Source organism: Danio rerio, chromosome 4 (genome assembly GCF_049306965.1).
Source record: "Danio rerio strain Tuebingen ecotype United States chromosome 4, GRCz12tu, whole genome shotgun sequence".
Taxonomy (NCBI): domain Eukaryota; kingdom Metazoa; phylum Chordata; class Actinopteri; order Cypriniformes; family Danionidae; genus Danio; species Danio rerio.
In genome coordinates, this window is record NC_133179.1 from 37,670,403 (window position 1) to 37,697,935 (window position 27,533).

The 27,533-nt window shown below is 35.9% G+C and overlaps 3 protein-coding genes across 4 annotated transcripts in view; 2 read left to right on the forward strand and 1 right to left on the reverse strand.

Moving 5' to 3' along the window:
- The window catches only part of LOC137491248 (uncharacterized), a 697,259-nt gene that overhangs the window by 152,489 nt on the left and 517,237 nt on the right, over nt 1-27,533 (reverse strand). The gene's annotated exons all lie outside the window — the stretch shown is intronic.
- Nucleotides 1-27,533, forward strand: part of LOC137491174 (uncharacterized) — a 293,575-nt gene that overhangs the window by 122,045 nt on the left and 143,997 nt on the right. The window lies entirely within an intron of this gene.
- Nucleotides 14,813-27,210, forward strand: LOC103910749 (uncharacterized). The gene is made up of 3 exons (XM_068220236.2): nt 14,813-14,936; nt 20,000-20,149; nt 25,684-27,210. The coding sequence occupies exons 2-3, from the start codon at nt 20,065-20,067 to the stop codon at nt 26,739-26,741; spliced, it is 1,143 nt and encodes a 380-aa protein (XP_068076337.1). The 5' UTR covers nt 14,813-14,936; nt 20,000-20,064; the 3' UTR covers nt 26,742-27,210.

A 27,533-nucleotide genomic window follows, 5' to 3' on the forward strand; every position in this document is an offset into this window, starting at 1 on the left:
ATCAGGGCCGGAGTGGGACTCCTTTTCACCCCTGGAGTTTCAAGCCTTTGACCGGCACACCTCAGTTCACGACTGACTATATTAAAATAAGGTCATTTCCAAATCAGTTTCTAATTACACTATTAAGTCTTTTTAAAGAAAACAGCTGCTTTAGAACTTCAAATGTTCAACAACCTTACAGTTTTATGTCTTAACAATAAAAATGAAAAAAAAAAAAAAAAGTTAATCTCTGGTGAGGATCGAACACGGGTCGGTGGCTTGATAATACAACATGCTGACCGCTAGACCACAATGGTACTGCTGTGCTTGCATTGCCAGAATGATATTTCATCATTCTGCAGGCTACATTCTGCTCACAAGGCTGCGAGACAATAAATAAGAAGACCGGAGCTGCTGCAAAATAATGGATAAAAAGAGTGAGGCCATGGACAAATAATTAAATAAATGAAAAAAAGTGCAACTCCGACTGCTGCTTTCTCTGTTCACCATGCTGGAGAGAAAAAGTCTGCGCAAATGAAGCGCAGAGTTGGTGTCATTGACTACAGCTCTCATCTGATTGGCTGAAAGGTACGAGTTACCCTGCCTCTGGCAGGAAAGTCTCAAAAATACGCGTAACCAGGGGGAGTTGTACGTGAAAGAGGATTTGCACATTCTCATTCAGGATAAACGCGCAAGTTTTAAACATTCAAAACTTTTTGTACACTCTTATACATTTGCAAATGGTGTTTTGCATTTGTGAAACGTATTTTATGAAAATGTATATTTATTTTGAGCACGTGAAAATGTTTTGTGAATATAAATAAATATTTCACGCAAGTGAATTTGATTTTATGCACGTGAGTTTGGCTACGCATGTGTACATCGTGTCTTTTGCATGAATTTCTTTTGAGACTAAACTGATTCCATATTCATAGGACATGGACCTTCAGCATGCAGAGGGACAATTTGCTGCTGAGTGTGACATGGCAGGGAAAGAAACAGCACCTACAAGTCAAAAAACACTGTGCTTGACTTGAAAAAGGTGGCCATCTCCAGTTTGGTGAGATTAAAAGATGGATCAGTGCAGCAGCAGCAGTTATGCAGTTGATGTGATTGTCTGTTGTGGTGAAGGAGCTGAGACGAAAGGCAATGTTCTCAATTTACCGCTCAATATAGGTTCCTACTCACACCTATGATCATGACTGAAAGGACAAGATCTCGGACACAACCAGACACATTTTACAAAGTGTTATGACCCGCTTGTTAGAGTCGCAACATAAAAGAGAAATGAACTAACAAAATAGCCTGAAGGCAAATTATTTATTATAAAATGCAACTCATAGAACAATCAATCAAAGCAACCAACAAGTGTCTAGGGATACTAATGAAGATAAAGAACTTAGGATATAATCAAAACAACACCATAAGGTTAAAGAGTCAATGAGATGGCAAGTCTTGACATGAGGACTCCTGAGTAGCCACAGCGTCCTGGGGTAGCTAGCACAACGTTTATATACCCATGGATGAGTAATGCAGGAATCAAATCAGGATTTACCACATACTCCAATCTGGAGTCTTGGGATCATCATAGTGTTTTAATATTGTAAAACTTAACTAATAAAAGATGCAACACAGGACAATTGAATGAGCTTTCTAAACTTGGGGTCCTGGTATACAGCAAACTAACTGTCCTGGAGCTCCACAGCAGCTTCTTTACTGAACGGTGTCTTCCCATTGATTTGTTTCTCATTCAGGGAGTCAGACAGAGAACATCATCCAAAACAACACTAGCTACATGAATACACTGGAGAGTGGAGTACAGATGTATCCACACCTGTACAATCACTTGCAAAGAGTAATTAAGCCACAGAGGTGCTGTGTGCCAGATGTTTATGAAACTGTTCTTCACTCAGCCACCAGCATTGTGTTTACGGTAAATGCGAGGAGCGCAACACATTTACAACCCCACCTACTGCAGTGTAGAAAAACAGTATAACGTTACTCAGCCTTTTCAAACATTATTCAGACATGAAACATCCTGTGCACATGAGAAAATGTTTTGCTGCATTCATGTCATGTGTGCAACTTTTTGTCCATGTGTTTCTAAAGCTGTGCAGAATGAGTGAAACTCTGTAGACTGACCAGATCTGTACGGTTTCTCTCTAGTGTGAATCCTCTTTTGTGTTTTCAGATGTGTTAACTGATTAAACCTCTTGTCACAGTGTGAAACCTCTACAGTCTCTCCGGTGTGAATTGTCTGGTGCAGTTTCAATTTTGGAGCAGTAATAAAAGCCTTCTTACACTCAAGCACATATACTCTTTCACACCAGTGCGGAACTTCATGTGTTCCTTAAGGTTTGCTAATCGATTTAAACTCTTCCCAAACTGAGTGCATGTGAATGGTTTCTCTCCAGTGTGGGTCTTCATGTGTTTATTAAGGTCTGAGGAGTTGCTGAAACTCATCCCACACTGAAGCTGCGGTCACACTAGACAAAAACTGGTGTGTTTGTTTAGGTGTGATGATTGGCTGAAACTCTGTCCACACTGAGCGCATGTGAATGGTTTCTCTCCAGTGTGGATCCTCATGTGTTGATGAAGGTTGGATAATTGGCTGAAACTCTTCCCACACTGAGTGCATGTGAATGGTTTCTCTCCAGTGTGAATCCTCATGTGTTTATTAAGGTGTGATGATTGGCTGAAACTCTTCCCACACTGAGTGCATGTGAATGGTTTCTCTCCAGTGTGGACCCTCATGTGTTGATTAAGGTGTGATGAGCAGCTGAAACTCTTCCCACACTCAGTGCATAAGAATGGTTTCTCTCCAGTGTGGCTCATCATGTGTAGATTAAGATATGATGATTGGCTGAAACTCTTCCCACACTGAGTGCATGTGAATGGTTTCTCTCCAGTGTGGATCATCATGTGAATCTTAAGATGGTCTTTTCTTCCAAAACTCTTTCCACACTAAGCGCAGGTGAAATGATTCTTGTCTCTCCTTTTTAAAATGCCATCAGTCTGTAAATGAGTTTTTTCCTCAATTTTGACATGATGTTCTTCCTCTTTACCCTCCTCATTCTCTTTAATTAGGTCTGAAATAGATAAAACATTAGTTTTCATTAAGTCTTAAAAACTCTCACTAAAAGCTGAAAAGTGAAAAGACACTGGAAACATTGGCTACACACACTGTAATTTTGATGCATGTTAAATGTAAAATAAATCAGATCATATTGTTTGGTCCATTAATGTGTACATATTTAAGCAGATTCAATTCAGTTCATCTTTATTTATCTAGTGCTTTTACAATGTAAATTGTGTCAAAGCCGCTTAACATAGAAGTTATAGTAATTTAAAACTATGTCAGTCCAGTTTTCAGAGTTTTTACATAATTGATCATAAAAGTCATTTTGGTCATATTAATAAGACAGAGATTAGAAATCTGTAAGTGGCCTTTTTTATTCATAATTACAACAACATGTTTTTCTAAAATTTGTAAAGCAGACAGGGAATGCTTGTTCATTCTGTGCCTGACTGGTAAACGCATCAGAAAAAAGTTATGGGGTAACAGCTGAACAAACTATGAACAAAATGCTGAATATTTGCCTCAGAGACATGAGACATAACCGTACAGCATCTGAATAAAGGCTGGAATGTGAACTTTTCACTTGTGTGCTGTTGGGTCATTTTCATCCATTCTGGGGTGATTTTGAGGCTCAGACTGATATTTGGGGACATCTTATTTTGACATATTCTGGGAAAATGCTTTAAATAAAAAAATTTAAAAAAACTCAATACACTCTGGGCAAATGTACTTTTTTCGTTATATTCATGGCTGTTTTTTCCTCAATTGGCCTCTATTATAACAACATTTTTTGATTGCAAAGCCATGACAGCATATAATCATGCATTCATGATTATTGGTGTTTTCTGTAAAGACAGTCAACATTGTTTAGTTGGTCTCCACCCATAGGACGGCAAAAAGGAAATGGGTGAGAGAATAAAGGAAGAGATGGAGAGTCGAAGAGAAATTGACTGAACTGTTCCAGCGCGGGGAAATGAGTAGAGAAACTGGGTCGAGACGAGCAGTGTAAACCTAACGATTGGCTGTAAGAAACAAAAAGCGAAAGTACGTATTGAAGTAACAGAGCTAAGACCGCTGTCTTGTTACTGAAGTGCTCATGATGTCTGTGATCGAGTGCATCACTAAAGACTTCAGTGCAGTGTACTTAAGGTCAACTTACCGATTTATCTCGCTGCCATGGAATCTCACCTTCATCCCGCAGTCGACAGTGTCAAAGATGCAAACTGGTAAGGTCCTCACGTGAAACTTAAAATTTTGTTTAATATTGCTCTTATCCTAAATACTATTACCTAAAACCTACCTATACTGGTAAATAAGCATTTAAGTGTCGGAGTCTAGCTGTTCTGAGCGTAATTCAACTTGAATCAGGATGAATTTAGGAAGCAACCGTAGGGAAGCAAAATCCGCTACTAGCCTCCATGCTAATGCTAACCCTGAAGTGCAAGCTGCATCTAAAAGAAACGGCTCTGGCGAATGATCACAGTGCAGTCCTTAAAGCTATTGATGCACTAAAAGGTCTGGAGTCTGTGTTGGGTGGATACTCCGACTCTCTGCCTAGTCTCGACACACACAATTTAGTTTTAGGAGGCAATTTGATTATTTTTTGACATTGCCATCAACTGCATTAAGGAACTCAGATGGTTTGCAAGGAATTTTTAGAGAGGGACACGAACATAAGCTCCTGCTATATGTGGATGATCTTCTTTTTCTGTTAAATACAGGTACATGTATTCCAAAAGCTCTTACAATAATTTCAGAATTTGGAAATGTTTCTGGATAAAAGTAAATCTTGCAAAGAGTCTCCTTTTCCCTATCAATGATAGAGCACAGCAAATGCCCTTCCAATCCTTTCCATTTTCAGTAAGTGCTGATAAACTTGTATATCTGGGTGCGAGTATGACACACAGGACAAAGGATTTGTTCAATAATTATGTTAAAACAACATTAGACAAAGTCAAACGAGACATGACGTGGTGGTCAATCCTTCCTTTACCTTTGGCTGGGAAGATCAATTCTATCAAACTTATAATACTACCAAGATTTCTGTTTCTATTTCAGACTAAGCCTGTTTGTATTGCCAAGATTATAGATTTAGCAGTCCAATTCTGGTCTAGGAAGAGAGTCAACTGTGTTAAAGACCTGTTTAAAGATGGCATATTTATCTCATTCAACAGTTAAGAACAGACATTGAGATTCACCAGTCTAATTCTTTTAGGTACTTTCAGATCCGTAGTTTCGTTAAAAACAAACATTTCTCTCCTTCACTGAACCAACCAGAAGAATGCTGGATAGATGAATTGGTAAATATGGACCCATATAAAAGAGGTATGATGCCCATGTTATATGAAGTGATCCTAAGAACTGCCTCCACTTCCCCAAATCGTATAAATAAAAAATGGGAGGACGAACTGGGACTAGAAATATCAGATACAGCCTGGCAATATGCCATAGAACTGGTACACTCAACTTCTGTATGTGATTCAGATTCATCTTGCCCCAGATGTGGTTTGGAACCAGCAGATCAGAGTCATCTGTTCTGGGGATGCCCTAGATTACATAGATTTTGGACCTATATTTTTAGATAATTTTCATCTATATGTAATAAAGATATGGATCCTAATCCTTTGACCTCAATTGTTAGTACAGTGCCAGAAGAAATGTACCTGTCAGCAAATCACATAAAAAACATTGCCTTTTCTTCTTTATTGGCCAGACGCCTGATTCTTCTCAGTTGGAAAAAACCCCCCCCGCCATTCCACAAACATTGGATATTACAAGTGTTATCACATCTTAAACTCGAGCACCTGAAGTAGACCATATGAGGCTCTACAAAAAAAAGTTTGGCAAAAAGAGGTTTGGCAGCCTTTCCTATCCTATACTGGGTTTTTATATCCTAGGTGAGTTTATCAATAATTTCCTAATTTGTTTTATCTATTTTTATTTAATTTATTTATTTTTCTCTTTCTCCCTTTTTCTTTATGGGGTGTATGTCTGTAGCAATGTACCATGTTAATTTGTTGTTCAATATGTGTGTTGTGGAAAAATTGAAGACTTTTGAAAAATAAAAACATTTGAATAAGAATGTAAGCAGTACTAAATATTGTTTGTAGAACGAGTAATAATCCCATGAATCTAGTTACAGTACATGTCCCTGGCGAAGGTCTGTGAATTTAAGCGAATTATTCATTAAAGAAGGACAAACCATTCTCGTGCGTGACTTTGTTCTTTGTGTGACTGAAATGTAGGCAATATCTATGTTTTCATCCAAAAATGTGAATTAAATTTATTTGCAAAACTGGAATATCGCATAAAAGATATGCGAATAAAACTGCGTTTCCATCCAATGAATCAAAGAGAACAAAATCCCCACTTCCTGATTAACTGGTGCCAAATATCAACAGTAAAAACAGAATTCACTGCGGTAGAAGAAGCTACATGAAACTTTTCTTTATTTAATTAAATAAATGTCACCTTAGAAGACAATGCCGACACTCGATGAACACATGGTGGCGTTTCAAGCCATGAGATGCGGAGAACAAACGCTTTTGACACGCTCCAGGCGCTCTGGAGGTAATTAATAATATGATAACATAAACACTGATATGGTTAAAGTGTTTTAGATGTTTTACAGTGTGCTCAGCCTGCTGATTTGTCCATTTACACAAACATTTTCATCATTATATGATCTTTTTTTAACAAACCTTTTTTAATGCACATGTTGGAATTTGTTCAGTAAAAGTTCTTGCGTAGTTTACATACTGTAAGTTTATTTTTTCTTATCGAACAAAAAGTTTAACCTACTCAGTTATGCACATGTTTTTTATGCCTGTATTGTAACTTATGTGCATCATGACGTTTCCATCAACCGATTGTTGTTTAATGCTTATAGCCCATCCAAAATAAACATAAAAATAGGTGGCAGGAGGCAAATCAATGCCAAAATTAATCGAGCGCAGCGGTAATGTTTACAAGCGAGGAAAAGTTAAACACAAGCAGATTACAGGCTTACACACGAGGAAATCACAGCTCACGCTGTATCTTTTTACTGTGCACACGATTGACGTTCTCACGAGTGAGGTCATGCTTACAGCGTGCGCACAATCTTTTCTTTCTGCTCGCTCACTGGTTCTTCTCTCTGCTCGCACAAAACTTTTTGGGATTTTTGTCAGTCCTGGGGCGGGACTTGGTTTACTTGTTATCTCTAACGCTATTGGTTACTCTACCTCTCCGGAAGTTAGCCGAATGGTATGGTATGGATTAGGGTTGGGCCGATAGATGATGCCATCGTCCATCGCCGATGGCCAATAGACAACACAGTGCTGAGCCGGCATCGTCGATCCTCCGCCCCGCCCTCGTCGCAATTGCACCCGCGAAAAATAGACACTCAGGCTCCGTTTACATTAATAGGTCTTAAATTAAAATGGCATTCTAGAATTAAAATGATCCACTCATTTAATATGCTCCTCTGAGCTTCAGGCAGAGAGCAGTGGACGTCGGACAGTTTATCAACGATGTACCACTGAATCGCATCTCACTATAGTTGTTAAATGTGATATTCAGACATCCCAAGTCTCCAAGAAGTTCCAAGAGTCTCTTTGCATTTGCGAGACTCATAATGCCTGCAAACGAGTGAAAATCACGCATCTCCCTCCCGGTCCTCAAATAAGTTGCGCACCCTTCTCACCCCCGTATCCCTCCTCGCTCTTCAGACAATTCACTCTGTATGCATGTATTTCATAAACACAGATTTCTTTACGATTTAAAACAGCATCTTTGGATATCTTTTCTGCTGGAGAAACTTAAAACAAAACATATAAAAAATAAAAAAAAACTTACATATACCGTAGGAAAGGTACACCAGAACATTTTGGCAATTTTAAAACCTTGACAGCGGTATACCTTGTAAACTGTTATCGTCACATGTCCAAGCAGCATAACACTGATTTTAGGATCTAAATTTTTTTTTTAAAGTCTCAAGCAAAAAGATTCCAATAGCGCTGCCTGCTGGTACATGAAGAATATGGTCAATACTGAAGAACTTTACACTCAGATGTTTGTATTTCATCAGCATGCTGTAATCCATTTCTTAAGCAGAAAAAGTCATTTTTTGACTGGTTTGTTGGTCAGTTGTAGTCAGTGCAATGCTAAACGTTATTGTTCTACTATAATTTGTTTATTTTGCATCATGTTGTCCCACAGCAACATCATATAGTTTAGATTACTGTACAATGTTTTATAATAATTAATTACTTTAGTGTCCATTTTATTCAGCATATTTCAAATTAGGGGCATCCATGTTTTTTGACATACTTTAAACCAGGGTTTCTGCAGGTTATTATGACCGACATTTTAGACTCATAAAGGGCTAAAGGCTAAGGAATTTTTTAAATGGCCCAGATGGAAAAGATTTTTAATGCCCGATCAAAAAAAATCATAATTTAATTAATTTAATTATACGATAATAAATACATTTCTTAAAAATTGTATTTTAGATATTTCTTAGCATAAGATTTTAAATTTCGTGTAGCAACAAGCAAGCTTTACTTATATCCATACACTTTTTTCCTAAATAAACTTTCTTTAAAAAAAAAAAAAAAAAAAAAAACATTTTAAACATTTTAAAACCTATAATAACCAAATCTATGCACAACAATCTGTCCAGGTCGATGTCCTCAGCAGTAATGGAGCACATTTAAAAAAATGTTATTGTAAGTAAATATTTATACAATTATGAAAAATAGAGTTAAATTTACCATTTTGAATGAAAAGTTTTATTGAGATGGGTTGTTGGTGATTGTAGATTTTGGAATTTAAGACTTTTAAGGCCCAGCAGAAACCCTGTTTAAACACAATAGCCCTGGTAATTAGTTATTATAATAATGATGTAATTCTAACTCAGATTCTATCTGTAAGAACTAGAAACAACTACTAGAAACAAGTTTAAACCCATAAAGAAGTTGGACGTGTGATCAACATGACATGCAAACACAAAGTAATAAGTCAACACTATAACAGTAATAGCAGTTATCTTCTATGAGAATACTGTAGGTCAAATATCCTCAGCTCAGTTAAACTTTTTTAATTTACTGTTTTTGTTTATTGTATATAGCGCTAGCGCTCAAGGACACTTTACCAACAGCAGGAGAACAAGAAAAGCAATAAAGCTCTTTCTGATTCTGATAACCTTAAGAAGGTAGAGAAAATGGGAGACTAATAATACATAAAATGAATGACAAAAGAAACTCATTCCTGTCTTTCAATGAGTGCTTATGTGCATTTAGGAGAACTATGCAGCACACTCAGGGCTGCAAGATGGATTAATTTAGTATTCTTATTATTAAAATATATCTGAATGAGGATCAAATGACTGAGTTGATCTTTGAGAATGAAAACCAACCTGTTTGTTCCAGCAGATCTTCCTGTTTGACTGTGAATGTTTCTTCAATCTTCACATCTTCACTCTCCTCTTTAATAAACGCCATCTTTATAACAGTGTGGAGATCAGTCGCTTCAGCAGGAGTTTTTCTCTGCGTTTAGACACTTTATCCTGTTTAGAATGAACAAAACAATGAACAGAAACAAAATAACTTCTCTTCAACACTTGCTTCAATGTTTTTTTTTTATATGGTAGTAATTAACAAAAATAAATCAGGTAAAACGTTTCTTTAAAACACTTATTACACACATTCCTGTTACTTTATTCAAACAATAGCCATTAGTTACTGAGAATAAAATAGTACTACGTTGTATAAAGGGTTAAAATGATATTTCCAACAGCAGGAATATAATTTAGCACCATATAAAAAACTTAAAACTTTATAACTTTAACTTTAAATCGGTGTATATCTGTGTAAACCTTTTCAAACAAACCTTTGTCCAGTTGAATCACAGCGCTGAAGCGGCGCCGCCTGATGTCATGCGCCACGCCAAAATAAAAGTCTTTTTTTTTTTTTTTTGCTTTTTGACACTTTCTGTTGCAGTCATGACTTATTAATTCATTACTCCCATGGTTTTCACTTTACACTATATCTGCTCTCTCTCTCACACACAAACCTTTAATCTAAACATTTTCTTAACTTTTTTAATCCACTTTATGATGACTTGTATGTCTACAACACATTACTTCTTAATATCTGAGTACAAATCTCATTCTCATAATTATGACCTCTTCTTTTCTATTTCTACAACTTCATAGGCCTATGTAAATTTATTTTTTTCCACATGAATTTTCGTCTCTTATTATCTGTGTTCCACGTTTCCTGCCATTCTTTAGCAATCTTCGGTAATATTTAATTTACCTTTACTTACAGAAGCATTAAAGGTGTAGTTCACAACAAAAATTACAATTCTGTCATTTACTCATCCTCTACTAGTTCCAAATCTGTTTTGAATTTCTGCAACCAGTTGCTGGGAAGCATGCATACATACTCATTCACACACACCGCATGTCTATGGACTTTGGGGAAACTTGAGAATCCAGAAGAAACTTATGCGAACACAGGGAGAACATGCAAACTCCACACAGAAATGCCAACTGATCCAGCTGAGGCTCGAACCAGCTACCCACTGCACCACTGTGATGTCTCACATGTATAATTATTTGAGGTATTAAACTGGTAGTGGTGAAGGACTATGCTTACAAATGATTGTTATATTTAAAATGTGTGAAAAGGCACCAATCAGATAAAGCGATTGTAATGATCTGGGCAATCAAGCATGTATTTGATTATTTGTCTTAAGAGATGTAAGGCAGGTCCTGTTCATATAATTTGCTTTAGGTTATCAAGTTGGTATTTGCATGAACAGCTGTACCTGTTAACAGGTTTCTTAAATATAAAACGATACTATTCAGTTAATGGTCTGACCTATTAGTCAATTATCAATAAAGATGAATGCACATGATGTTGATGCATTTATTTAAATGAATATGTGACACAGATATTTAAATTTCATTGTTGCAAGTAAGTTACAGGAGTAAGTGCAGTTGTTTTATGTGATGTTCACCACTGTAATTACACCATAGTGAAAAAGAAGTCTGAGAAATGCAGTAGTTGGTGTAGGTGGAGCAGGTTAATCACATTAAACGTTCTGCATTGTGTGGTTATGAAAGTGAACTCTTGTCATTGAATTACCCTGTTTAAACTGTCTATACAATAAATTAACTTGTGATATAATTATTTTGTGATTATAAATATTTAGATACATGATAGATTAAAAATGGACAGTATGTGATAGCTTTACTGTGTTAAAAGAAAAGTTTTGTCACAGAGTATCTTATATATGCTTTTGTGAATGTCTATGCATATGTATGCACAAACACAAATGATAAATTGAGCGAAAAACATCTTTGTTACCTATGAGGTGAATAAGAGGCTTTCGAGAGAGCTGAGCTGCTCACACATGTTCTGTTCAACCTAAAAACGAAGGAAAGAAAACAAAATTGGCACAGAAACAAGTTACATTTTAATTGTTAAAATCTATAGAGACTTTTGGAAAGAAATAATTGACCTGTTAAGAGTGTGTTGACTGTCTTACAGAAAGCAGTAATGAGCTGCATGTGCTTTAAGAGAAATAAAGGACTCTAAACTTGCATAAAGAACAAGTTCAGTGATAAATAAATGAATAAAACATTGCTAATAGTTAGCTCATGTCAATGTATTGACTGACCTTTACATAAATAAAACCTCAATGTGAAGTTTAGAAATTGTTTATTTTAATGGATGATACTTATATAATATAACTATTATATAAGTGAATGCAGTTGTGTGTATTGAGACATCGGTGTGGTTTGAGTCTTCAATGCTCATTTGCATCTTTACATAAAGACTTCAGCCAAGCAACTCTGAGCTTCTACAAAAAGAACACACAACTCTTGCACAACCTTTATACCAGGCTTGGGAAAAAAATAATTGAAATGTGTTTCATATCAAAGTACCTCAACATAAGTGTATCAGCATTAACTACAAAATGCAGCAGCCAAACTAAAAAATAAGCTTCCATCAATAGCCCTATAAAACAACAGCAACAAAACAAATGATGATGGCTAAAGTCAACTTATTTTCCCAATACATCATTATTTCTCTGTAAAACTGGTTTGTAAAGCTGCTGAACTTCCCATCCCCCACTGTATGTGTCTTGTGTCTTCACTGCTCCCCACTGCTCATTTGCATCTTTGTACCAGCATTAATGGGGGCCAATTGAGTCTTATCCAATCACATTCCAGATCCAGTAGCTCAGCAGGGTCTATATGTTCTACACTGTAAAAAATTGCTGTTAAAAAATGGTCAGATTCTACGGCAAAATAATGTTTTTTCATTAAAACAGTAATAATCTGTTAAAAACAGTGCTTTCTGGGTAACATTTTTGTTTTCGAGAAAGTAACCAACTGCAGAAAACTGTGAGCTAACAGAGTTCAGATTCGATGTTTTGAAGTCTGTGTTTGAAATCACACTTTGTGTCCTTGTTCACTATTTCATACACTAGTTAAATAATATAGTTCACCTGACAGTTTTAATGAACACTAATGAGTGAATTCAGACACTGATGAACACCTGCTGTTAATAATCACAATTACTGAAGAAAATAAACAAGAAACACAAACAGTGACTTGAGTTACAACATTAAATAAAATCAAATAAAATAAAACCGCTTCAGTCTCAGCAGAGGATCATTAAACAACTCCACAAACAACAGCAGACACACACTTATTACTGACTGATTTGACTTCCATACTATTCTCATTGAGATCCAACAGAAATTAAGGTGTTTTTTGTGTCACCGTAATGGAGTGAGGGGCTGGTTTAGTTGGGCTCTTCACCCTTGACCACATTTAAGAAGACTTTCCAACTGCTGTAATACAGAGTTTACAAAACATTTTTATTATAGCAATAAAGTTGGGAAGTCAATAAATAGAGAAATCTATTTGTCTGAAATTAGTTCTGATAAATGTGTTGGTATAAATCTGGATGAAGGGCCTCATGCAATAGATTTTATGCTAAGTTGTAGGTATTAATTTAATTAATGAGAAGTGGAAACAGAAAATATACCTCCGTAATTACTTAACAGTTAAGAATTAACATACAAAAACAGTTCAGTTAAGACAAATACACACTCAGACCTCATGAATCTGACCTTGTATCTCAACAATGGTAACATCTCAAATGTTTCATGCTGCAATGCATGCTGGGAGTGGCAAGGTACAAATATCCCAGCATGCATTGCGGTATAAATAAATGTTGTATAATGGTCTCACAGTTTTCTTTATTTGTATTTGATTCTGCTGTTGTTTATGTTTAGACTTTCAGTTGCCTGTTTGTGAGTTAAACTGTTAATTTTGTTAGTTGTCACCATTATTGAGGTTCATATGCTGAATATTGATGTCTCTTTGAGTGCTATTTACACCATAGAGCAGTGTTATTGTCCAAGATATTCTTAAAAACTTCCAGAAATCATTGCCATATATATACATATAATGTAAAACAATAGATTTAACATTGAATAGGAGCTGTAAATTTTATTATACTAAATGAGAACAGACTCTGCCATTTAATAGCAACATGAACATCACCAGATCTTATTTAGGTTTTTGGCTGGCTGTCCACAACAAATGAGCTTTTTAAACAAAGTTCTTAACAATTGCAGCAGCCAAAATATATAAATGTTAAAAATGACAGGGCTAAGAGCCCAACTAAAGCAAACTCTGTTCTCCATGATGGTGACGTAAAACTTTAACTTTTTCTCAAGAAGAACTTTAGTAAATGTTATACAAAAATACATGTATTAAGTAATAAGTGTAGCTGGTGATGATGTTTGTAGAGTTGTTTAATCATCCGCTGATCATTTAAAGGATTTAATCATTTGTTGTTCTTCAGGTTATTTCATTATAAAGCTGTGACTAAAGTTTTGTATGTTCTGTTCTTGTTTTTTCCCTTCAGTATTTCTTCATTTGTTCATTGTTAATCCTCAATTATCATTTAATTAGTCAGTTAATTAATGAATTTACTTCAGCTTTGCTCCATGTTTCTTGAACACTCAGTAGTGTGGACACTTCAATAAAAACTGAAGTATATGCTCTGGGGTTTAAAGGGTTAAAGGTGTGAGAGGTAAAAACACAGTGTAAAAATGTATTTTAACAGTAATATTCTGTTAATTTACACAACGGAAATAGACTGTAAAAAAACAGTAGATTGCTGGCAACCACAGCTGCCAGTAGATTACCGTTAAATCAAGGAAAAAACAGTATTTTACTGTAAAACCTGAAGCTAATGTCTTCTGCCTGTCACCGTTGTGGAGGAGAGTAGAGCCAGTGTATGAGTTAAAGATGAACAATGAACTGCTGATGTTATTCTGCATGTTTCTCTATTTAAAGATAGCGGCTGTTTAGTTGCTGATGCAGTCAGAATCTCTCTGGTGATTCCAGATTTACATGTATGTGTGCTGTTGTGAAAAATGAGACATTAGAGTTAAACCGAACTTTTCTAACTAACTAAAATAAGTTATCATTATAAGTATGCTTCTGAGCATGTATAGCACATTACTTCATAAACTCATTCAGCAGTTGACCAAGTTGAGGCAGTTGCTTTCAGTGAGCAAAATGAGTTCACTTGAGTATTGTGTATATCAGTGTAGTCCATGTATTTTTACAGCAACATACTGTAAAATAACAGTACATTGCTGGCAACTGCAGCTGCCAGTATTTTACTGTTTATTAACGGGACAATTTTTAACAGTGTAGGTTCCTAACAGAGGTTTCATGGGCTTATTTAGCTGTATGAGAACAACTTTGGAGGACTAACTACGATTGTTGATTCCTACATTACGATTATTACCAACAACAACCTACAAAGAAAAAAAACATCCCTTATTGAAGACTGAAAAAGTAAGTTGCACATTTTACACTCAAATAATATCTGAATGCTAACAATATAAAATCTAAAATCTAAACATGTGTGGATGCATTGTTCAACGTTGTATTAAGTTCTTCAGTAACTTTTAAAAGCTTTTTTACAACGATTTTTGTTTGTTTGTTTGTTCATTTGGTTATTAATATTGTTTTTATCCTGACAATTGGAATAGATTTAAAGTTGGTTTTATATTCACGCATTCGTTTATTTAGAGGTCTCTAACTTGTTTACCATGTTACTTTGAATATTCGATTGGAATTAGCATGCAAGTGTGACTTTAAAACTACATTAACACTGATTATTTGACTGTGAACAATGTTGTACTTTCATAGTCATTGGCTGCTAATATGATTTCACTGTTTAGAGTTTGCAAATAATACTTTAATGAAATTATATTATTAAGGGGAAAGTCTGAATGTGTGAATATAAAACCAACTTTACCTCTATACAATTGGACTGTAGCCCAAAAAAGCTTCTACTATAGGTTGGAACCTGGCAGTCAATTTTGGAGAATTTTATGTTTCCCCATTCAAATATACAAAGAGGTGGTAACATCAGTGAATGCAAGTGAATGGGTTAAAGCTATGGATGAAGAAATGCAAAGTTTAAAGGTTTAAAGAAAATGCAACCACTTACCAACCTACCTGAAGGCAAAGAACTTGTGGGGGGTAAATGCTGTTTTTCAATTAGCATAAATAGTGATGGTCTTACAAATACAAAACAGAAAGCAGATAAAGTATAAAATGGAAAACGAGGGAGAAATGTATCAATAGGTCATGACTAAGAGTAAGTAGGGGGAAAAAACCAAACAAACAAAAAAGACTTTTATTTTGGCGTGGTGTTGTGACGTCATTAGGCTGCGCCGCTCCCGCACTGTGATTCAACAGTAGAAAGGTTTGTTTTAAAGGCAGGCACTTTTTTCCAGGGGTTTCAGTACAGCGTAACCGCTATTACGTCATCGGGTGGGCGTGGCCTATATGTGAATTTGCATAGGTCACGGATCATGCGCAGATTGTGAAAACAGCCGTTTGATTCAAATACCTGTATGTATTCGCAGGGGTTTTGTGTCCAATGCCTTTTATATGCAGTACTTTAAAATAGCTGTCCTGATCAGGTGTTTCATGTGAAATCAGTGTATGTTATATTAAACAAATTAACTTAAGTTACCTCTCAGATTACATTAATACTGTTATAACTTAAGATACCTGTCCCGATCCCAGGGCTTTTGTGTCAAATACTTTATATATCATAAACAGTAACATCAGATACCTGTCCTGATCCCAGGGGTTTCATGTATGATCACTTTTATATACAGTAACATCAGATACCTGTCCTGATCCCAGGGGTTTCATGTATGATCACTTTTATATACATTAACATCAGATACCTGTCCTGATCCCAGGTGTTTCATGTATGATCACTTTTATATTATATACATTAACATCAGATACCTGTCCTGATCTCAGGTGTTTCATGTATGATCACTTTTATATTATATACATTAACATCAGATACCTGTCCTGATCTCAGGTGTTTCATGTATGATCACTTTTATATACATTAACATCAGATACCTGTCCTGATCCCAGGTGTTTCATGTATGATCACTTTTATATTATATACAGTAACATCAGATACCTGTCCTGATCTCAGGGGTTTCATGTATGATCACTTTTATATTATATACATTAACATCAGATACCTGTCCTGATCTCAGGTGTTTCATGTATGATCACTTTTATATACAGTAACATCAGATACCTGTCCTGATCCCAGGTGTTTCATGTATGATCACTTTTATATACATTAACATCAGATACCTGTCCTGATCTCAGGTGTTTCATGTATGATCACTTTTATATACAGTAACATCAGATACCTGTCCTGATCCCAGGTGTTTCATGTATGATCACTTTTATATACAGTAACATCAGATACCTGTCCTGATCTCAGGGGTTTCATGTGTGATCACTTTTATATACAGTAACATCAGATACCTGTCCTGATCCCAGGTGTTTCATGTATGATCACTTTTATATTATATACATTAACATCAGATACCTGTCCTGATCCCAGGTGTTTCATGTATGATCACTTTTATATTATATACAGTAACATCAGATACCTGTCCTGATCTCAGGTGTTTCATGTATGATCACTTTTATATTATATACATTAACATCAGATACCTGTCCTGATCTCAGGTGTTTCATGTATGATCACTTTTATATACATTAACATCAGATACCTGTCCTGATCTCAGGTGTTTCATGTATGATCACTTTTATATTATATACAGTAACATCAGATACCTGTCCTGATCCCAGGTGTTTCATGTATGATCACTTTTATATTATATACAGTAACATCAGATACCTGTCCTGATCCCAGGGGTTACATGTATGATCACTTTTATATTAGTTAACATCAGATACCTGTCCTGATCTCAGGGGTTTCATGTATGATCACTTTTATATACAGTAACATCAGATACCTGTCCTGATCTCAGGTGTTTCATGTATGATCACTTTTATATACAGTAACATCAGATACCTGTCCTGATCCCAGGTGTTTCATGTATGATCACTTTTATATTATATACATTAACATCAGATACCTGTCCTGATCTCAGGTGTTTCATGTATGATCACTTTTATATACAGTAACATCAGATACCTGTCCTGATCCCAGGTGTTTCATGTATGATCACTTTTATATTATATACATTAACATCAGATACCTGTCCTGATCTCAGGTGTTTCATGTATGATCACTTTTATATTATATACATTAACATCAGATACCTGTCCTGATCCCAGGTGTTTCATGTATGATCACTTTTATATTATATACATTAACATCAGATACCTGTCCTGATCCCAGGGGTTTCATGTATGATCACTTTTATATACAGTAACATCAGATACCTGTCCTGATCTCAGGTGTTTCATGTATGATCACTTTTATATTATATACATTAACATCAGATACCTGTCCTGATCTCAGGTGTTTCATGTATGATCACTTTTATATACAGTAACATCAGATACCTGTCCTGATCTCAGGGGTTTCATGTATGATCACTTTTATATTATATACATTAACATCAGATACCTGTCCTGATCTCAGGGGTTTCATGTATGATCACTTTTATATACAGTAACATCAGATACCTGTCCTGATCCCAGGGGTTTCATGTATGATCACTTTTATATACAGTAACATCAGATACCTGTCCTGATCCCAGGGGTTTCATGTATGATCACTTTTATATACATTAACATCAGATACCTGTCCTGATCCCAGGTGTTTCATGTATGATCACTTTTATATTATATACAGTAACATCAGATACCTGTCCTGATCCCAGGTGTTTCATGTATGATCACTTTTATATTATATACAGTAACATCAGATACCTGTCCTGATCCCAGGGGTTTCATGTATGATCACTTTTATATTATATACATTAACATCAGATACCTGTCCTGATCTCAGGTGTTTCATGTATGATCACTTTTATATACAGTAACATCAGATACCTGTCCTGATCCCAGGGGTTTCATGTATGATCACTTTTATATACAGTAACATCCTGATCTCAGGGGTTTCATGTATGATCACTTTTATATTAGTTAACATCAGATACCTGTCCTGATCCCAGGTGTTTCATGTATGATCACTTTTATATACAGTAACATCCTTATCTCAGGGGTTTCATGTATGATCACTTTTATATTAGTTAACATCAGATACCTGTCCTGATCCCAGGTGTTTCATGTATGATCACTTTTATATTAGTTAACATCAGATACCTGTCCTGCTCTCAGTTGTTTTGGGTATGATGACTTTAAATAAAAATAGAAAATAAATATGAGTTATGTTAATTAACTAAGATTGAGAAAGAAAAATTATCCACGGTTTATTACAGAAAAATGTGGTATTTATTTGTTTAAACATGACTGAATACCATATTTTAAACTACAAAAACACGGTTAATCTTACCACAACCATTATTACTTGGTTTACGTTACCATGGAAGTACAAAAGCCCAGAGACAGTAAAACGGAGTAAAACGAGGTCATCTGTTTTTGCTAATGAAATCTTTAAAATATAACATTATAAAAACAAAAAAAAAATAACCTGCATGATTGTTTTTTTCCTTCGTTATCCACCGCGGTAGGTTCTTTATCCATAATCATCCGGTTTGAAATGACCGCGCTAAAAAAGAACATGTACTGCGCATGATCGGTGACCTCTCAGTATTGTTTTTTTCTTTAAGGGGGCGTTTCCCAAACGCCGACCAAGCCACGCCCATTTTACGTCGTGGTAATGAAACCCCTGGAATTTAGTGCATGCCTTGTTTTAAAGTTTTTACACAGATGTAAACTGACTGATTGAAATTTCAGGTTGTTCATTTAATGCTAGATGTACCTGCTGTTGACAATGTTATTTTAACCCTTTATAAAAAAGAAGTATTATTTTACTCACTGTAAGGTCTATTATTTGAACAAGATAGGATAAACTTTATTTGTCCCCGAGAGGAAATTCTTGTCTTGTGCAAAAGAGTGCTACAACGTATAGAGGTAAAGTTGGTTTTATATTCACGCATTTGTTCATTTAGAGGTCTCTATGTTGTTTACCATGTTACTTTGAATATTCGATTGGAATTAGCATGCAAGTGTGACTTTAAAACTACATTAACACTGTTTATTTGACTGTGAACAATGTTGTACTTTGATAGTCATTGGCTGCTAATATGATTTCACTATTTAGAGTTTGCAAATAATGAAATTATATTATTAAGGGGAAAGTCTGAATGTGTGAATATAAAACCAACTTTACCTCTATCTACAACGTTGCTGTAAGCAGACAATAAAATACATAAAACAAAATAAATAATTAACATTTGTTGAAGTTTGAATAAAGCAACAGTAAAGTATGTAATAAGCGTTTTAATGAAGGTTTAATTTATTAAATAGCATAATGTCATTCATTTAAAACAGAACATTTTTATTGTTTTGTTCATTTTAAACAGGATAAAGTGTCTAAACGCAGAGAAAAACTCCTGCTGAAGCGACTGATCTCCACACTGTTATAAAGATGGCGTTTATTAAAGAGGAGAGTGAAGATGTGAAGATTGAAGAAACATTCACAGTCAAACATGAAGATCCACAGGAACAAGCAGGTTAGTTTTAATTCTCAAAGACCAACTCAGTCATTTGATCCTCATTCAGATATATTATGTGCTGCCTATTACGCACATAAGCACTCATTAAAAAGACAGGTATGAGTTTCTTTTGTCACTTGTTCTTGGTCGTTTTTCATTATTTTATTTATTATTAGTCTACCATTTTCTCTACCTTCTTAAGGTTATTGCTTTTCTTGTTCTCCTACTGTTTGTAAAGCATCCTCGAGCACTGGCACTATATAAAATAAACAAAAACCATAAATTAAGAACTTAACTGAGCTGATGATATTTGACCTACAGTATTCTCATAGAAGATATCTGCTATTACAGTGATAGTGTTGGCTTAGTACTTTCCATTTGCATATGTCACGTTGATCACAATTCCCTTGTTTCTTGTTTCTAGTAGTTCTTACTAGTTCTCACAGATAGTATCTGAATTAGAATTACATCATTATCATAATGATTAATTACCAGGGCTATTGTGTTTAAACAGGGTTTCCATGGAGTCTTAAATTGTTGTACATTCCAAAATCAAATTTTTAGGCCTTAAAAAGTCTTACATTTACTGAAATGTTGTGTGGTAGGTCTTAATTCTTTTTTCAACAAGTCTTTATTTTCCTTTGTTTATATTTTGCTGTGAAATCTGGCCAAAACCCACACAATCACCAACAATCCATCTCAATCAAACTTAAAATTTTTTATTCAAAAAGGTTTGACATTTTAACTTTATGTATCATGATGTTGTAATTATTTTCCTCACAATAACATTTGTTCATACGTGCTCCATGTATTTACTGCTGAGGACATCAACCAGGACAGATTGTTGTGCATAAATTTAGTTTATTATAGTTTTTAAAACATTTGTTCATTTTTAATATTTAAAAAAAAAGTTTATTTTGAAAAAAAGGTGTGTGGATACAAGTAAAGCTTGCTTTTTTACACAACATTTAAAATATTTTGCTAAGGAATATCCAAAATAGTAATATAATTTTTTTATTATATTTTTTGATAGGACAAATACAAAATCTGGGCCATTTGAAAAATTCTTTAGCCTTAGCCCTTTATGAGTCTAAAATTTCATTCATGATGGTCATTAAAAGTCTTAAATTTAACTAGGTGAAACCAGCAGAAACCCTGGTTTAAAGGGCCATGAAACCCCCTCGTTTCAGCAGGGTGTTTTCACACCTCTACTTTGGAAAAAGTCAGAAAAGTGGGCGTGTCCAGCTCTGTCTAGGGGGGAGTGTCGGAGGTACTAAAGTGGGAGGGTGTGGAAGTGTCTATTTGGGCACGCGCGAGTTTCAGTCAAAATACACACAGGAGAAAGTGATGGTGTTTAACCTACATGGACATCTGTAGTCTAATTATTTGCCAAATTATTAAATGTTGGACTTTAACTGCAGTTTGGCTCTTTCATTCTGGGAATTCATTCATGTCCCTCGCGACAAACGCGATATTTGATTCGAGGAACTGCTCTAAGCGTGTATTTTTCATGCAATGTTTGATACCGCACGACGAATGAGAGAAAAAAAAATCCGCATTTCCCGGAAACTTAGATGCACACGGCAGGTAGCGTCAGAAAGCCATGTGTGTTATTCCGGTCACAAAATGCGGTGCTAACATGTTTCCACAATAGTTAACTTAATTCGATACGAACAAACTGAATAAACAAAGAGCACTGGTCGCTCACTTACCAAATCTGTAGAGACAGGACAATCACCAGCAATTAAGAGGAGACTACAAGCGAATCCGGATTTCAGCATTTGCAGATGAGAACAGCTCTCAGGTAAACAATGTTCCTCCTTAGACACGTAAGTTATTGAGCGTTGCGTACACTGTTAATCCACACGTGATCCAGATGAGCTCTCACAGAGAGAAAATGAAAACGAAACTTAACGGCAGCAAACTATAAAAGCAACACTTCACGCTTGTTTTGCCAACACAACGTGGCGTCTTTGTGGTGTAAACACGGTGACAGTGATGAATATTAATGAAGTTGCACAATAGAGCGCTCTGATTGGTTTGAACACACTGTAAGACGTAATAAGACTCACTCTGGCATAGACGCCCAGTCTGCACGCTGGAATACATGCTATTATGTCATGACCGTGACGCAGCTTAAAAAAAATGTCCCCTAGTAAAAGTATTGAGATGCGATTATTTGGCAATCCCAGATTAAAGACATTAGGGGCCATTTACATTTAGCATCTTTTACACGTGCGAGTTTGTTATTCTCAATGTGCAAACAAAACAAAGCTTGTGAAAGCAAACTGATGCATGCATACAGAAAAACATTCCCGCACACCTCACACACGCTCCTGTGTGAATCCCGGTTGTTTGCATGCACGCCAATAAAATAAGCGCCGCTTATGTGCCATGAAACAGAATTAACAGCCTTTTGTGCAGAAGTGTAGGCACACAGCGAGTTTTGCAAAGTTTATGTAAAGTGTATGTAATATGACGATGGTGTTACTTTGTCTAAGCATTGCTATAAAGCAGAAAGGAGGGATAAAGAGTCAGGGAGGTAAGACTTCATAGCATTAATTCTCGCCCATGAGTCAGGTCTAAGACAACAGATAATTCGGTAACACTTTATAATAACAACACACTATAAACCATTTATTAAGCATTAGCAAAAACTGAATTCATTATCTATTTAGCAATAACTCTACCTTAATAAGCGTTAGTAAACAGTTTATAACTGCAGCTACACATGCTGTATTCCTGAACCACATTTGTAATGTGCTGAATAATTGTACTTTCATACTTTAAGGATTATTTTTTTATTACTAAATTAATTTTGGGGAGAGAAGCGCAATGTTTATAATAAGTGGGGGCAGAGCGGACCAGGTTAACGGTGGCAGGCCAGATGACCATGAGGCCAATGGGAAATGTGTCCCTTTGGCCAGTCCGCCCTTGAGTTTGACTGTTTTCTATCGTTTAATATTCCTGGTCATTTCTCCAATAGGTAATATAATTGGAAGTTTTAAAGCAATAGCATATAAGATCGGGTCACTGCTATAATATGATTGACAATTTATGTATGTCACTATTTGTCATTGTGCTCTGTTTATTCTGAGAGCTGAGGCTGAGTATTCTTAGAGCTTTTGGCTCTTGATATTGTTAACCCTGGGCCATTCTAACACTGGATAAACAGAATTCTGTGTTATCTGTAATCTCCTTTCACACTGCTCATGTTATACCTGATGTTCATTAACAGACGTTTCACAATCACAAACCCGGGTTAACATTGTAATTTGTATATTTATGTTGTCAATGTCCCTGATTGGACAAACAGCATGTAACCTTTTTAGATGGCATTTCTTGTCGGGTTAACAATATCTGCAAATCAGGAGAAATACCAGCCTTTTAGAAAGAAGTTATTATTATACCAATACCTAAACCAGGAAAAGATCATTCAAATAATTATCGTCCAATAGCACTTACCAGTTGCCTTGGAACGAATGATTATGATTGATTAGTGTGGATTTTAGAAAAAGAACAGAAGATTAATATCAGTGTAGGTTTAGAAAAGGGAAAAGTACTCTTGACCACCTTATATGATTAAAATCTTTTGTACGAGATCAATTTATTAAAAAAACAACACATACGAGCAGTTTTTTTTTAATCAGGAAAAGGCCTTTGACACTACCAAAAGGTATGGTATTTTAAAAGATTTACACGAGATGGGTATTTTTTTATCCAATAGAGTTTTTTCGTGTGTGTATTAAAAATCTATTATCTGAATAGCATATATGAGAATCAGGAGTATCCCAAATAAGTATACTATCAGTAACACTATTTAGTATTAAAATTAATAACATTGTAAATGTTAATGTTAATAATATATTTTGTAGATTATATGTAGATGATATATGTATTAGTTATAAAGGGAAAATATGTATACAATCAAGAGACAAATTTAAATATGTATGAATAAAAATACGATTGGTCAGTTTTAAATGGTTTTATTTTTTTAAAATCATAACTCTATGCATGCATTTTTGTTTATAAAGATCTATGCATTTAGATGCAGAGCTTTTTTAGAAATTATACAAGTTGTGAAAAAGGTAAAGTTCCTAGGAATGAGTTTTGACAATTTGTAGTCTTTTATTCCTCATATTAAAATATTACATAATAGATGTTTTTACGCAATTAATGTATGAACTTAATCTTAGAAAGGTAAAAAAAATGAATAAATTAAAACCTTTGTAACGAAATCCAAGACTTTGTATAATAATTCAAGGCTATTAAAGCATTAATTTAAAATTATCAAATTTAAAACTTTTTCAATGCTTTTAAAACCCCCGCGGGTTCTCTGATTAGGTTTTGCATATAAATACTTGCGCTTGACACATTTGTTTCAGACTGTTATTTGCCTATTACATTCTAAATGATGAAAATTCTAGTACATTATTTTTTTTAACTGTACCTTTAGAACCTTCCATATTCCGGTCGCCTAGGGCGGCAATATAGAGAGGGTGGTGTCTGCGATACCTCCCTTACCACCTGCGTCCTCAGTTATGTCCGCGACACCTCCCCCGCATCCTCAGATATATTCGCGCATAGACGATAGAGGACGGCGTCAGCGTCACCTCCATCAGCACCTGCGTGTCCTCAGTTATATCTGCGCGTAGGGCGGCAGAATTGAGGTCTGCGACACCCGCGCGTCCTCAGTTATATCCGCGCATAGGGCGGCAGAATAAAGAGCGCAGTGTCCGCGACACCTCCCTCCCTCAGCACTTGCGCGTCCTCAGTTATATCCACGCATAGGGTGGCAGAATAGAGAGGGCGGTGTCTGCCAGTCCGTGACACCTCCCTCCCTCCCTCAGCACCCGCGTGTCCTTTGTTATATCCGCGCATAGAGTGCCGGAAAAGAGGTCCGCAACACCTCACTTCATTTTCATAACCGGTCACTTTCGTTTTCACATTGGGGTTGGGGTTGATCGTCCTCTGCCTAGAGCGGCAGTTCAGCCTGCTCCAGCCCTGCTTATAGTCACTCCACCTCTTCACGGAGCTTGTCAGACTGATCTGGTGTATTAATCAACTATTGTGGGTTCTGGAACTGAACAATAATGGTGTTCCAGATGCTGGACATTCACTGGCACTAGACCCTCATCAATTTAAGAGTAAATCTCCCTTCTTTGCCATCCTCTGATGCATTAAGGTTTCTCCGCAAAATTAGATTTCACTGTAGAACGCGCTATGCGGACGTAAAGAATCTGACTGATAATCTACCAGAACCATGTCAGCAGAGTTCATGCATATCCATAAAGTATAACTTCTATGTTAAGCGGCTTTGAAACAATTTACATTATAAAAGCACTAGATAAATAAAGATTGAATGGAATCTGCATAAATGTGTACACGTTAATGGACACAATATAATCTGATTAATTTTACATTTAATGTGCATCAAAATTACAGTGTGTGTAGCCAATGTTTCCAGTGTCTTTTCACTTTTCAGCTTTTGATAAGAGTTTTTAAGACTTGATAAAACTAAAGTTTTTTTTTTTTTTTTACATTTATTTCAGACCTAATTGAAGAGAATGAGGAGAGTAAAGAAAAGGAACATCATGTCAAAATTGAGGAAAAAACTCATTTACAGACTGATGATATTTTAAAAAGGAGAGACAAGAATCGTTTCATCTGCACTCAGTGTGGGAAGAGTTTTGGAAGAAAAGACATTCTTAATAAACACATGAGGGTCCACACTGGAGAGAAACCATTCACATGCACTCAGTGTGGGAAGAGTTTCAGCCAATCATCATCCCTTAATCACCACATGAGGATCCACACTGGAGAGAAACCATTCACATGCACTCTGTGTGGGAACAGTTTCAACCAATTATCATCCCTTAATCTACACATGAGGATGCACACTGGAGAGAAACCATTCACATGCACTCAGTGTGGGAAGAGTTTCAGCCAATCATCACACCTTAACTATCACATGAAAATCCACACTGGAGAAAAACCATTCACATGCACTCAGTGTGGAAAGAGTTTCAGGCAGTCATCATCCCTTACTCTACACATGATGATCCACACTGGAGAAAAACCATTCATATGCAGTCAGTGTGGGAAGAGTTTCAGCCAATCATCATACCTTAATGAACACATGAGGATCCACACTGGAGAGAAACCATTCACATGCACCCAGTGTGGGAAAAGTTTTAACCGCTCATCAGACCTTTATCAACATATGAGGATCCACAATGGAGAGAAACCATTCACATGCACTCAGTGTGGGAAAAGTTTTAACCGCTCATCAAACCTTTATAAACACATGAGGACCCACAATGGAGAGAAACCATTCACATGTGTTCAGTGTGGGAAGAGTTTTACCTTTTCATCAACCCTTTTTCAACACATGAGAATCCACACTGGAGAGAAACCATACACATGCAGTCAGTGTGGGAAGAGTTTTAACTGCTCATCACGCCTTTATCAACACATGAGGATCCACACTGGAGAGAAACCATTCACATGCCCTCAGTGTGGGAAGAGTTTCAGCCAATCATCACACCTTAATCAACACATCATGAGCCACACTGGAGAGAAACCATTCATGTCTAATCATCTTGTTTAATCCCACCCCTTTTCGCAGTGGCGTACAACAGAATTTCGCATACTCAATAGTGATGGGAAGTTTGGATTATTTTACTGACTCGGATCTTTGAGTCTTGTTCATCAAGATGAACAAATCTTTTTTCGAGTCATTTTGTTCATTTGGTTCAATTTGCCAAAATATTATTAAAGGGTCACGAAACACCAAAACACATTTTTTGAGCTGTTGACAGTCGTATATGTGTCCCACACTGCTAAAAACACTATTAGGACACCTATATTTCACTAAAAAGTGTAAATTGGTTGTTTTTGCGTTATTTCAAGCAAATTCGTACTTCGTGTTTGAAACGAATTTTTGAAGCTGCGTCATGGTCATGACATAATAGCGTGTATTCCAGCCTGCAGACTGGGCGTCTGTGCCAGAGTGAGTCTTAATACTTCTTACAGTGTGATACATTAATGCATGAGTAAGGCTTGGTTCAAACCAATCATTTACATTTACATTTAGTCATTTAGCAGACGCTTTTATCCAAAGCGACTTACAAATGAGGACAAGGAAGCAATTTACACAACTAAGAGCAACAATGAATAAGTACTAAAGGCAAGTTTCAGGTCTGTAAAGTCTAAGAAGGGAAGTATTACTAGTTTTTTTTTTTTTTTTTTTGTACAGTTAGTGTGATATTCAAAGAGGCAATTGCAGATTAGGAAGTGAAGTGGAGACTAAATAGTTGAGTTTTTAGTCGTTTCTTGAAAATAGCGAGTGACTCTGCTGTTCTGATGCAGTTAGGGAGTTCATTCCACCAGCTGGGCAGAT

Bases quoted from the DNA above. Each gene is read 5' to 3' on its own strand.
- LOC103910749 (XM_068220236.2), top strand. From the start codon at position 20,065: ATGGCGTTTATTAAAGAGGAGAGTGAAGATGTGAAGATTGAAGAAACA. The intron at 20,150-25,683 runs GTTAGTTTTAAT...CATTTATTTCAG, and splicing joins AGATCCACAGGAACAAGCAG to ACCTAATTGAAGAGAATGAG.